This window comes from Pongo abelii, chromosome 7 (genome assembly GCF_028885655.2).
Source record: "Pongo abelii isolate AG06213 chromosome 7, NHGRI_mPonAbe1-v2.0_pri, whole genome shotgun sequence".
In the NCBI taxonomy this organism is placed as follows: Eukaryota; Metazoa; Chordata; class Mammalia; order Primates; family Hominidae; genus Pongo; species Pongo abelii.
Window position 1 is genome coordinate 147,325,306 of NC_071992.2, and position 14,138 is coordinate 147,339,443.

At 41.6% G+C, this 14,138-nt stretch overlaps 1 protein-coding gene across 2 annotated transcripts in view; it reads right to left on the minus strand.

The window, feature by feature from the left end:
* Positions 1 to 14,138, minus strand: part of ADCY8 (adenylate cyclase 8) — a 263,423-nt gene that overhangs the window by 159,018 nt on the left and 90,267 nt on the right. For both annotated transcript variants that reach the window (XM_024251209.3, XM_054518826.2), the window contains exons 3-4: positions 12,053 to 12,183; positions 3,648 to 3,759 (exon numbers count right to left, since the gene is read on the minus strand). In XM_024251209.3, the coding sequence (XP_024106977.3) occupies positions 3,648 to 3,759; positions 12,053 to 12,183 (243 nt within the window). The remainder of the gene's footprint in view (positions 1 to 3,647; positions 3,760 to 12,052; positions 12,184 to 14,138) is intronic.

The following is a 14,138-nucleotide window of genomic DNA, read 5'->3' on the forward strand; positions in this document are numbered from 1 at the left end:
ATAATCTATCTTGTCCTTAATACACAACAGAGTAAGCTTGGCCATCACTTAACAATGACAATGACAACTGACACCTGGAAGTAGCCTTCTCAACGTTCAACATGCTGCTCCTTATCTTTTTTCGTTGAGCTTCACAATAAAACTCTGAACATGGCAGAGCAGGTAAAGTCACATCTGTTTTACGGATACAGAAATCTCAGTGGAGAGAGGGGAAGCTTCCTGTGCTACAGAGGAGCTAGCTAATAGTAACAACCTGGGCTGGATGTCACCCTCACCAACTCTGAATCTGTGATCTTTCCCTGAAAATAGAGGTGAAAGCACTTTGGAAAAAATGTAAGTGGGGACAGGAGCTAATAGTCATTGAGCATGTACAATGTGCCAGGCAGTGTGGTAAATGCATTACACTTATCTCAGTCTTCAGGACCACTTTCTAAGTCACGTGCCATTTTACGGATGGGAACAGCAGGCTTGAGGGAAAGGCCACACGGCAAGTAATAGGCAGAAGGAGAATTCAAACCCATGTTTGTCTGATTGTGGGGCTCCATGCTCTCTCTCAGCAAAACTGCAGGAATTATGGCAAAGTCCAGAATGGTAGGTCTCCTGACAAAAGTGTGCTTTAGAAGGAGATTGTGTAAAATAGTTTATTACTCTTCTGAGGCAGACATTGGATAATGATGTGATGATGCTCATGTCCAGGGTTTGTTATTCTTCCAACAAAAGGTGGAGCTGGTAGCCTCCTTGAAACTCTTTGGGTCCCAAATACATGGTTGTATGTATGCATATATATTATATAAAATTATTTTATATATAAAAATAAAATGTATGTAATATATATAATATATTAAAGGCCTGGATTCTTATCTGTCAAGGTCTGTCAATTTGCAGACACATTTTTCTGATCAAATACTATGAGCTGTCAGATGACTTGACAGTAATATCTGAATAACTTATTTGTACCAGAAACTACCTTGAAAAGTTCACATAAAGGAAGCCAGACTGCTTTGGAAAAAAATATTCAAAAAGAAAAATGAAGTAGGGTGAGGATCTTCTTGAAAATTTCATTGAGTTGGCCTTATTGCAATCCTCTCTTCCTGTCTTGATGACTTTGACATTATCAAAATCTTGGAAAATTCCCAAGAGTTTATGAAACTGCACATACAGACAATAGACAAAAATTAGGAGATGAATGCACCAAATTATCAAAGATGGTTATATTGTTCACAGGGTAGAATCACAGGGATGTATACTTTGCATTGTGTACATCTTTGATGTTTCAATTTTATGTAATGAACATGTATAACTTTAATAAGCAGAAAAACTCAATACAAATGAAAAAGAAAAGACTCTCTAAGCAAAAACATTAGTGCTATCAGTGTACTTTTTTAAAAAGTTAGAAATCCCAAAAAACTTTATAGTATTTTATCTAATTGTAATCACCTAAGTAGTACGTGAATATATTGTCCTAGTAAAAATGAAACTGTAGATAAGGTTGAAGTTCCCTGGGACGGCCTCTCCTCGTCAGACACACAGCACCCTGGAAGCCTGGTCTTATTGCCCTCTCCATGGAGGCTGCTATGCATTCACATGTGATTTTCCCTTGCCAGACTCTGAGCTTCCTGAGGGGAAGGACTGGTTTTGTCTTTTCAGTCTTGCACAGTACCTGAAAAAGTATCCTTTCTCTTTCTCTGGGTCAGCAGGGTTTACTGTGACACCAGAAACCCACCTTAATCACATCTGCCAATGGCCTTTGGATGGCCGTTTTTGTTCATCTTGGCATCTTTGATAAAAAATATCAGAACCATAATAGGAAATGGAATAGCTATGTGTAACTGATACCAACCACCACCGATGCAACAATAAAAGGAAATGGTATACATGTTTTTCCCCAGTCTCTAGCACTTCAGCTAAAACCAACCCTTCTATTAGGAGGATCCCTCAGTTTCCACTTCCTCCTCTGCCCCTGTCAGTCTCCTAGCTAGTAGCTGTTCAGTAGCTGAAATTTATACTAAGGTTGCTTGACAAGTCCCTGCCTGTCTTTCTAGCCTCATCTCCACCACTTCCTACCTTGTACTTTATCGTCCAGCAATCTCTTCTGGTTTCTTCACAAATACAGAGTAACATCTTTATGCTTGTTTTCTCCTCTGCACAAAATATCCTGCTCTGATTTCTTTGCCTTGGTAATTAGTGTATAAATTATGTATAATAAAATCACCTTCTTGACAAATTCAAACCCATGTCTGTCTGACTGGGGCTCCATGCCCTCTCTCTACAAAACTATAATAATAAAACAACCACCATAATAAAAATATAAATCAGCTATGTAATCCCCCAAATCACCCCACCCCATGCTCCATTGCTATCCATATGCTTACTCCATTCCCAGCCCTCCTTGAAGCTACTTATCTGTTTTCTGCCTCTGTAATTGTACCTTTTATAGGATGTCTTGTAAATGGAGTCATAAAATACCTAGCCTTTTGTATCTGGTTTCTTTCACTTGGCATACTGCACTTGAGATTCATTGATGTTGCACATAAGAGTGGATAATCCTATTTTTATTGCTGAACAGTATTCTATTGTATTATTTATATCATTTTTAAGACTCAGCTTAAGAGTTACTTTCTTCAATAAATCTTCTGTCATCTAAAGGTCATATGTTGCCTCTGTGTTTCCATGGCCCCCAGACTTACCTTCCTCATAACACGTGGCACATTTTACATTCCTTACCTATTTATGAATACTGAACTAGACTTAATTCGAGGAAGGGAGGAGGTGTGTTTTCATTATTCTCATGTTCCTAACACAGAGCAGCATGTACAATACCTAGTAGGTGCTTAAATGCAAGTATGAATGTATTTCCCATAGAGTGAGGCAGACTTAAAAGAGGACATTTTGATGCTCTGAAAATGAACTCCCACTGATATGGTCTTATTTAATTCTCATTACAGCTCTGTGAAGTTGGCACTAACATACACACTTTACAAAGCAGGAAATTAAGATGTCTATTTGAACCCAAAGCCCACTCTAAAGTACAGTGTGATAATGATACTACTTCGTAACTCAAGCGGCTTTAGGACTATGAATCTGTGTTTTGATAGCAAATGTCCATCTCCTTTAATCTGTTTTCTAGCTTAGCTCTGATCAAGTCAGCTGGAAAATGAAGGTACTGTCTTGTTGGCTAAAAACAAAGCTCTTAAGTTAGGTTGATCAAAATGGTGGTGGGATGGCCCAGCAGATTACTGGTTTTTGAGAACACGCTAATTCATCCCAGATGGCCAGGGTTGGCTGGGAAACTGCAGGCCATCATTACTGCATGCATGAGCACTGAAGCTGCAGCTGGATGGCACCTGGCCACGTGCAAGGGGAAGCAATGATAGGGGCGTGGAAAGCAGATAAAAAGGACTTGGGTTTGATTGTCCCTCAACCAGCTGTTTCTCAATTGAGAAAAGTAATCTGACAAACCTCCTGCCTGAGACCCGTAAATAGCTAACATCAGTCCCCAGAATGTGAGAGGGTCAGGGTCCATGCCTAGGGACAGGATGCAGAATGGTAATGACATTGGGGAAGAAGGCTGAATCCTTCTCTTTCCTTATTCCATATGCAGTCCCTCACTCCTGCAAAAGACGAGGAGGGAATTAAATTCAACTCACATGGGCCAGTCGATCAAATCTGGCAAAGAGCTCGTTGAGCATCCTGACCAGCTCCTGAGCAGACAAGGTCGTGGAGAGGTTGGTAAATCCTTTAACATCTGCAAAAAGAATACTAAACACAGGGAAGAGGGTGGGGGTGGGGGGAGAAAGTATATTAATATTTTAGTCCATCTTGGGATACGCATCAACACCATCCCAGTAGATAAACTGTCTTTGTGGTCTGAGATTTTAGCTCTCGCTGCCATGAGAGTCAGGAGGAACGTCTCAGTATTTAATAAATATCTCAGCAGAGTCCACCCAGGAGCTCAGGAAGGACAAGGGAACAACAGGAAGCCCTTTTTTGCTGTGCAGGGCTGTGTAGAGTGGGCAATGCAAACAATCCAAGAGAGAATTTGTCACCATGAAGATGTCAATTTCTTGTGAAAAGCAAGATGAAGCTTTATGAATTGTCTCTATATTTTCACAACGAACAGCAATGCACATGCAATGAACACAGAGTAAAATAGTCACAAGGGGCAGGGGCAGAACCCAAAACCTCATCATCTTGAACCCAATGACAGGTACAGTACCCAATATGGCAGGTAAATAGGCATTTCTCAAAAATTATGACAATAGGTGGCAAATCTGGGAGACCCCAGGCAGAATAATTAATTTCCCAAAACTCTCACGTTACTAAAGATTTCCGTTAGGTGAGGTCTTGTTCTATGTATATGGCCTGGTATAAGGGACAGGGCAGCTTCCAAAAGCCTTCTAAAAGCCAGGTTACTCTCTTAGTTAAGCCATCCAGTTACTCTGTGGGGTAAGCATAGTTCTCTCCATTCAGCCCATGAGGAAACAGGCTCAGAGAGGCAAGGAGACTTGCCCAGCATCTCACTAGTGGCACATGGCATAGCTGGGATTGTCCATTTGGTTGAATTGCACTGAGGGACATTGCTCCAATTATCTTACCATGTCATCTCAGGGACCTCTGAAAGGAAAGATAGGACACCAAACAGGATACCATATTTGATCATTTCTCATTTTTCATCCTCTCTGAAAGTGAGATGTGTCTTACAATTGATCACTTTAGCTGTGTGTCGAGCTTTTTACATCTTTTCTTAGTGTTGCCTAAAATAATGACAAGTCTTACAATCAGCCTATAAGTGTAATTTAGTTTTAATGAAATAGGTCATTGGGCTAGAAGACATTGTGGAATGTGTTGACTTACATCAGTAACCACATGTATTCAATAGTTCTTAAAATTCATCTCCTTTACAAACCCTTTTAAGAATTTGACATAGACTATGGATTATCTCTCCCAAAAATGTATGAACATTCAAAATTTTGCACCTCACTTAAAGGGATTTTTACCTTCTGCAAAGTCCATTCATGAAATCATTAGGAATCCTTAGATCTATTGCTTTAGTTAATTATTGAATGGCTCATTCTTTCAGCAAATATTTACATATTTACTATGTGTTCAGCTAGGCACTGGGCTAGAAAGTTAGATTAAATGATATATAAGACCTAGTGCCTTTCCTCAAGATGCTGAGTCTGAGGAATGGAGCTGGAAAGACAAAAAGAAAAATGGAAACAGTGCAGGGTGATGATCACTGTGATTGAAGGACGTACTGGGGAGTGACCAGCCACAGAGGGATCAGGAGTCTCCCAGTAGAGCAAAGTCTCAGCTGGTTCTTGAAGAATGTGATGAGTGAAGTGATTGGGAGGATGGAAGCTCTGAGCAGAGAGAACGTACATTCTAGGGTCTGGTGGAAGAATATACATATCAAGGTTCTGCAGTAATTCAAGGGCAGCCAGTCAGAAGATATGACTGAGCAAGGAAGATAGAAGAGAGAGATGAGGTCAGAAATATAGGTGGGACAATGATGGAGAAGGGGCTGGTAAGCCAGGATGAAGAATGTAGACTTTGTCCTGAAAGTGATGGAAAGCTAGTGAATGGGATTTAAGCATGGACATGATGCCAATAGATTTTCAGTTTACAAAGCTACCTTTGACAGAGTGACTATACTGCCATTGTCTTCTACAGTTCTGTGGTGGCAGAGCATATGATCATATGCACAGAATTTGAGTTCAAATCTTAGCTCACCACTTAGGAATTCTATGACCTTGGGCAACTTCCTGAACTTCTGTAAGCCCTAGCTCTGTAAACTGGAGATAACTGTCATACTTGCCTCATTAGTGGATAGTGTTTAGCACATCACCTGGCAATTGCCAGCATAGTAAATGTTCCTTAAATGTGTTAGCTTTTGTTATCATCATTTTACAAAATTATACTATAATTGCATGTTATATTTGAGAGAGAAAGAGAAGAGAGAGGTAACAGGTAGAAAATAATATGGCTATTCATTCGATTATGTATTACTTATAGCTAAAAGCATTCCTAACTGTTGATGAAGCCCGAACTGCCAGGCAGCAGCAACACTTACACAGTATTCACTGTGGATTTGGTAATGCTCTGAGAGCCCTACATGTATTCACTCATTTATTCCATGTAACTTATGAGGGAGAACCTATCATGTTCTTCTCCATTTTATGGAACTGAGGCCTAAGTATCTTGCCTATAATCATGAAGAGCTAGAATTTGAACCAGGAAGCCTGGCTCTGGCATCCATACTCTTTATTGCTCAACTGTGCTACTTTTGAAGCAAGAAAAGTCATTGCTATGACAGGTGGGAAGTGGACAGGCTCTTAGATCACTTGGTTTAACACATTCCCTTTATGAATCCATAAGCCCAAAGCTACCAGTATCCATCTGTCTATGGCAAGGATGTTTACCGATTTATTTATTCATTCAACAGCTTATTAATTAAATGACTACTATACACCAGGCAGTGGAGATAAAGTAGTGAGCAGATGATAGCATCATCCTAGCCTTTATAAAGCTCACAGCCTATTGAAAGAACAAATGGATTCCCGGAGAGCTAAGGTCATAAAAGTTTCAGATGTCTTCAGTGTTCCAATATCATCAAACTTCTCCAGGTCTTTTGATCCCATCATACATTATGCACCTGTATCTTTGTACATGCTATACCTGCTCCCTGGTATAGCTTTTTCCCCCTTTTGCTACCTGTTAAAATCTGACTCGTCCTTCAAAGCCCCACTCAGGTGTTAAAATCATGTTAAGAGTCTATACCCTTCTGGAGACTTCCCCAAGCATATCCAGTTATCCCCAACTCAAGCTTCTCACCCTGTTGGTGCCCCTCTCTGTCATAACACTTAACTCTCAATAGCACAATCATATGTGGCTAAGTGTGCTCCATCTATTAGCTGAAGAACAAGAATGAAGTCACCTCTGCATCCCACCTGCCCAGCACACAGTTGGCCGTATTACATATTTCCTTAGTCCAATCAACAGAAACATTCAGAATTAAGTCCTCCTTCCTCAGAGCATGGTCATGGCCCCCAGTGGCATCTCATGAAATTGTTAGAAATGTAGACTCTCAAGCCACCTCTCCAGACCCACTGTAGCACGATCTGCTTTAACTGAGATGTAGATGGTTTGTGTGCACATTTAAGACTCAGAAGCACTGGTTTAAGTCATAGTTGTACAATAAGGATTCATTGAATAAAAGACCAGAGGCAGAAACCAGGGCCCTGGTTCTGCTTCCATTGCTCTTTCTGCCACCCCCAGGTGCTGGGCTCAGATCATCAAGTCTTTTGATTCTTGGCATAATTTGCAGCTTTCCAGGATGAATATACCAAGGGGGCCATAGTAATTTTCAACTCTAATTTGGTTATATAAGTTGTTTATTTGGCTAAAAATAAGTCATGTTACCTAATAGTCACTCTTCAAATAGAATCCCCAAGGAAGCTTTTGCAGAGTTCAATAGAATCATTAGGAATGTGGTCCCTGTGTAGACTCCTCTCACTAACTAAGTTTCAGATGTGTTCGGTGTTCCAATATCATAACTGTGTGTTCTTGGGAAAGTTACTTAACCTCTCTGAGCTTCCATTTTTCTTGATTATACAGCAAAGGTCATTAAAGCTACTCTGTAGGACTACCATAAGAAGATAAACTTGTAAATCATTGCATAATTCTCAATAAATGAAGGGTATATAACTTCTTTGGGAAGTTTTTATGAATCTGGAAGTGCTTAACTGCCATGCGGATGGATCTAGAAAGTCATCAAGTTCTCTAGGTCCATTCAATTGCATTTTGCTTGTTCGTGAAACTCTAGTCTACAGGACAGATGTAGTGATCACACATGTTGACAGGGCTGGCTGGAAATTAACAGCCAGTCAAGAAAATGAACAGACTGAGCAAGAGTCTAAAAATGAGGATTTTTCTGATCCTTGACAATGGGTCACTAAAATATCTACCATGGCATAGGGAGAGATAAAGACAAACGTGTCTCCCAGACAGACCCACAAAATATGTGTCAGCAAATGTGCAAATGTACATGAAATGGAGTTGGCAGGGCCAATAGGAAATAGGAAAAGAACCTTGACAGAGAAGGATGACTGTCCACCAAATCCATGCCTCTGTTTGCATAGTCAATCCACCTGTCACTAGGAAAAGTCATTGAGCCAGAGGCACTGTTCCCAGCCAACTTTGTTTCTAGGTGGGCACCTGGAATTGATTCTCCCTAATGGAATCTGAGCAGAAATGACATATGTCATTTTCTGGTTAAGGTGGTAAAAAAAAAGTGTGTGTGAGTACTCTGTGCTTCCCCTTCCAATAACAAAATGCCGGGAACTTTGAGGCCCAAGGGATGGTAGTTACAAAACAAAGGAGTCTTTGTTCCTGAATCACCCACGAACCGAACCGGTAATATCAGCAGTGGACACTTGTGTGAATAAATTTGATTGTTAAAAAATCAATGAAATTGAAAGGGTATTTGAAAGAGCAGATAGCATTACCCTAACGAATACAAGAAGTGTCTCAAGTATCTGGGGGAAAAACAGGAAAGATAAATAGAATTGGGTAGGTGGGATGGAGAGCCTGAATGACTTCCAGTAAAAAGCTGGTGGCCAGGTGGATCCTCAGGTGAACCTGGAGAAGTCTCAGAGGTTGATAGCTGAAATCAACTTGAGCGTTCAAAGAGCCCAGCTTTTGGGTTGGGAAACGGAGGCCCACAGGGATGAAGTGATGCAGTCGAAGTCTCACCAAGGGTGTGGCTACCCCAGCCCAAGTGGGTACACGAATGCCCCCAAGCATGGCGCCTTTAACCATGCCCTTTCCTGATGAAGGTAAACAGTGGTATGAAATGTAAGTCAAGACTTAGAAGTGTACAGCACTTTTTAAGGAAAGAGTCTTCAAAATTAAAAAAAAAAAAAAGGCAAGGGAGAAGAAATAATGCACCAGGCAGTTTACCATGAAGAGGGTGACGGGTTTGGAAATGATTTCAAAAATGCTCCCAACACCGCAGCGGGGTTGCTTTGGGGGTTGGGGAAGGGGGTGGAGCAGCCAGTTGGCTTTGTTCTCCGACTTGGGCTAGGGATCGTCCTCCTTTGCTTTCAAGGCTCCGGTCTTATTTTAGCACCCCGCAGCCTCGCAGTGGGCAGGAGACGCCCCGCCGCCCCGAGCTGAGTTCATCTTCCCGAAACCCCGGAGCCGCGGGCATCTCGCCACGCTGCTCTGAGAATAGCCCGGGAGCAACAGGGCCGGCGGCTGGTTTCTGCATCAATTCTCCTCCCCCTAGTAACGGCTCTGAAAACGCGGAGACACGGAGAGCGGAAAACGAAATTTTAATGTACTGCGGCGTGAACTTCTGGAAAAGGGTCTCCAGCACAAGAACTCAGTTCAATGACTTAAAATAAATGGGCAGGGTTGGAGGGTGGGGGCAGAAGAAACTAGCTACTCAGGAGTAACTGGAGCACTGAAAAAGGATTCCTGCAGAAAGCGAGCCGCCGAACATGTTGTTTATTGCACTTAAGGCACCTGAGCATGTTGGTGTGGACGCGCTGGCTTGTTGAATTTTCCTTATTTTTCTTTTTAAAGGTATTTTTCGCTCCTTCTTTCTCCATGGTGACAGGTACTTTCATCATATGCCACATATTTTATTTATAAATTTATATGATTTGTATATATTTGTAGATGAGTATGTAATTAAATATTTATTTTTTCCCCAAATATTCACGCAATTTCTGCCTTCTTGGGATCTGCATTTATGGTCAAGCCATTTTGCCACAAGGGAAGGAATATGGAACACCACCTATGATTCTCTGCATGGACCGTGGCTCTGCCTTCACTTCTGCTGACCCCTTTGCTCAGAATTCGTGTATTTGTGTTTTTCACTTGGCTGACTTCGTCTCAAATAAAGCCAAGAAGAATCATCATCTCTTCCAGGAAGGTGTCTCTACCTATCTCCCTGTCCCCGCCCTCCACCTCCTTGCCCCAGGTTTTCCTCCTTTTATGATCTCTTGGCATTCGTTGCCTGCTTAATAATCAAACCCCATATTCTATTATGATTAATAGGTGCCTATTGTCTTAGAACTAGTATTGAAGAGTTCTTGTTATGTGTGGGACCAATTCCTAGATCCGGGGCCCATCTCTTACTGGAATTGCTGTTTGATAAAGGGCTGTTTTGCAAACTCAAGCATCTAAATCAGTGTAGCTCAATTCTTGGACAAGACCCTGGGAATGACCTATCCTGCTATGCCCGCTGAAGGGTTGTGTTAGAATCATGATCTCTACTGAATTTTAAAACATGTGTTCCTGCATGCCAGGAATAGAACACCTACAGATGCTAAGTGCAAAATTGTCCTCTGTCCTGCTGACATTAGGAAGAAAGGAACTATGAGAATAGGTTTGACATTTTTGAAGTTGCTTAATGTAAGAACTCTGACTCTATGTTTGGGAAATTTTTACCTTATGCTATTTGGTGGGTGGGAAATACAGTTCCACTGTATAAACTGAAAATGCCAGAGACTTGCTTTCCAGGCACTTAAGGAAAATGACTGGGCTCAGCCAATCAGACCCATCTGCTCCAGGCTTTAACTTGAGATGCAAAGAAGCAGCAGGAGCAGGAAGTCAGGGCAGAGCAAAGACAGCAATATCAGTTTCTGGGGCTGCAGGAGGAATTGCAGTGGTGGCATGCCGTGTCAGGGGACAGGGTTGATTGCACAAGCAATGGACTGGTCAGAGACAGTGGCAGTGGCCTCCTAACTGGCCTAGTGCTCTGGCTTGATTTTGCCTATGCCTTTCACTGTGTGGCCTTGCTTCATTCTGGCCCATTTCCCTCATGTACTTCTCCATTCTTTCCTACCTATTCTGTAATCCATGACATAACCTTTCAATACATTTATTATTATTATTTGAGATAGAGTCTTGCTCTGTTGCCAGGCTGGAGTTCAGTGGTGCGATCTCAGTTCACTGCAACCTCCGCCTCCTGGGTTCAAGCAATTCTCCTGCTTCAGCCTCCCGAGTAGCTGGGACTACAGGCATGCAACACCACACTCAGCTAATTTTTGTATTTTTAGTAGAGATGGGGTTTCACCATGTCGGCCAGGATGGTCTCAATCTCTTGACCTCGTGATCCGCCCACCTTGGCCTCCCAAAGTGCTGGGATTACAGGCGTGAGCGACCACGCCCGGCCAATACATTTCTTTTAAATCAGTCATGGTTGGATTCTTTTGACTGCAACTAGGAAACATGTCTGAAATGAACTACAGTATACTGAATGCTCTACTACTTGCTGAACTCTGCCTGTTTTATATTTTATATTAATCTTCACTTACATGATCCACATAAAACTCTGCAAAGTGGCTAAGAAGATGCTCATTTTACAGGGAAGAATTTTGAGATTCAGGTAAATAAATTTCCCAAGATCACAAACAAGGAATAGGCAGAATTGGGATTTTAAAGCTGGTCTGCCTCACCATTGAGTTCATCCTTTGATTTTCAGTACATGCCATGTTGTCCAGTGTTGTGCTGGGCACATACAGGGCACTGATGCATGCATGGGGGAGTGAGTGGGAAGATACATGGATGGATGGATGGATGGGTGGATGGATAGATGGATGGTTGGCCAAAAATATGTTTGCAAAGGAAGATAAACTGTCATCCTTTTTGTATTGTTTTAAACACACTTATGAGAATATAAGGAGGAGATGTATGTGATCACACCTGAAACCCCCAGATTACATTCTGGGATTATTTTTCTTATCATAGTCTAAAAGGTGTTTGCCTTTCCCACTCAAAATGTAAAGACAGACATGCCTACTGTAGGAGAGCTAGGCAGTAAGTCAACCAGCAAATATAATTTTATTCTGTGACATTCTTCTCCAGCCTTAATTTGGAAATGTAGCACTCTCTGATGAATAATCACTAGATAATGAATTAATCAACCAAATGAGGAAAGGTGCTGACATTCAAGCAGACAGAAGTCACGGAAGTGCAATGAGAGCACCCAAACACACATGGATCACGTGGAGAGCCGGGGCAGGGGTGTTGTGTTTCTCACCTGACGTTCTCATAGCGATGGATGTAGATCCGATGGAACTGGTGCTGCAGGTGCTCATCTTCCACATTGGTCATGTCGTTGATCATTTCCAGGACAACAAACCGGGGAAGCACAGAAAGCACTAGCCGCTCCTGGAACAAATGAAGAGGGACGTTCCTGTTAGGCTGACCAGCGAGTCTCAGATGGGAGGGTGGAGGGTGGAGAAGTCATGGGGCTTTTGGATGAACTCCCTTTGGAATTGCTAATTTTATACCATTCTATGAATATGACAAATATTTATTGAGTACTTATTATTTGCCAGGCACTCTGCTGGGTGTTGGATATATAGTGGTGAACCAAATGGATGTGGTTCTGACTATGGTGGAGCTTACATTCTAATAAGGAAGATACATTAAGTATTACATACCCAAAGATACCTCCACACATTTACAGAATGTGATGAGTGCCATGCAAAAACAGGTCATGATGAGAGAGTACAATGGTTGATGACAGCAGTTCATATCAGGGATTAAGAATGGCCTTACCAAGGAACTGATATTTAAAATTGAGACCTGAAAATCTGGAAGGAGTCTGTCTTGTGTAGTGCAATGAGAAATCCAGGAATTAAAAATAATAACTACAAATATCCTGAGGCAGAAACGAGCAATGGTGTGGCTGGAGGGTGGTGATAGCAATGAGGTTGGAGGTGTAGCTAGATCTTGCAGGTGAGCATACGATGTTTGCCTTTAATTCCAACTACAACTGAAAGCCACTAAACGGTACTAAGCAGCAGAGTGACATAAGTGGATTTATGTTTTAAAAGATCACTTTGGCTGGGATTTGGAGAAAGTGTTCTGGGAAGGAGCCAAGGCTGGAGGCAGAGGGACCAGGTGGGGAAGCTCCTGGAGTGTCCAGGTGAGATAAGATTCATAGAACTGGCAGCCGAGATGGCAGGAAAGAAAGAGGGTGTGCCCACCATGATAGCTAGTTTTGAGTTTAGTTGCCTGGTACAGTGAGCTACACCTATAGAAACAGGGAACATACAAAAGAAACCAGGCTTACAAGGCACTAGCTCTTTATCAAAGATGAGAGGAAGTGAGACACACGCAGCCTGAAAGTGGGTTCCTAACACCAAACAATAATATTTCTGTTGTGATCACCGCTGTAGATAAAAGCAAAGTAATGGGTTAACTAGCAACATGAATTAAATTCTAAAAAGTCCTTGTGTTGTGGAAACTAGGCAAGAGGCTGGCTTCTGACACATGGTTTACTTGGTTACATGGTTTACTGTGATAGATGCAGTTTAATACTTTTAGTTGAATAATAGAAAATAGGGTAATTATCATTGATATGATAATAATAGGTCATGCGGAAGTATCTAGTTGAGGCGTATCACTACAGAGAGATAAAATTTTTCTTGGTCTGTGGTTTACTATAGTGTCAAACTGAGTTTAAGAGAGGCACGTTCTAATCATCACAGTTCCTCATATCTTTGTAGTTATTTATGGGTATTAAGCATTTTCACCATTCATTCTTTCATGTGTTTCTCTCAAAACCCTGACAATCAGCTTGCAGAAATAATCATTTTCATATAATGGACAGACTGAGTCCAGGAGAGATTAAGTTACTTGCACAACCTGAACAGTTAACCAAGCGGCAGTTGCAGGGTGTGGTCCTTTCCCTTGTTATTCCTTGCTGGGATTCTTGGTGAGATGGGAAAAGTCTTGGATTGAGTCTGATGAAGAAATTTAGATTCCAACTCTATCATTGGATATCCATTAGGTAAACTACCTCATCTTTCTCTGCCTTAGTTCCCTAATTTGGCAAATATTAATAGCAATAATATCATCTACTTCAAAGAGTTGCTGTGAGAATTCAATGCAATAAAATATGTGAGGGGCGTGGCATCAAATCCTTCTCCCTCCTCTCACCTCTACTTAACTCTGCCTCTCATGCAAAAGGCTTTATTAATGAAGTGCCCATTGAATGACATATGATGAAGCTGTTTCTTCTCTTGAGTGCTATCCCATCACAGGACTAAGAGGCATGCTTTCTGCAAATGCTCCAACATCATGTCCATTTTGTGTTCATTTGTGCTATTTGTCAA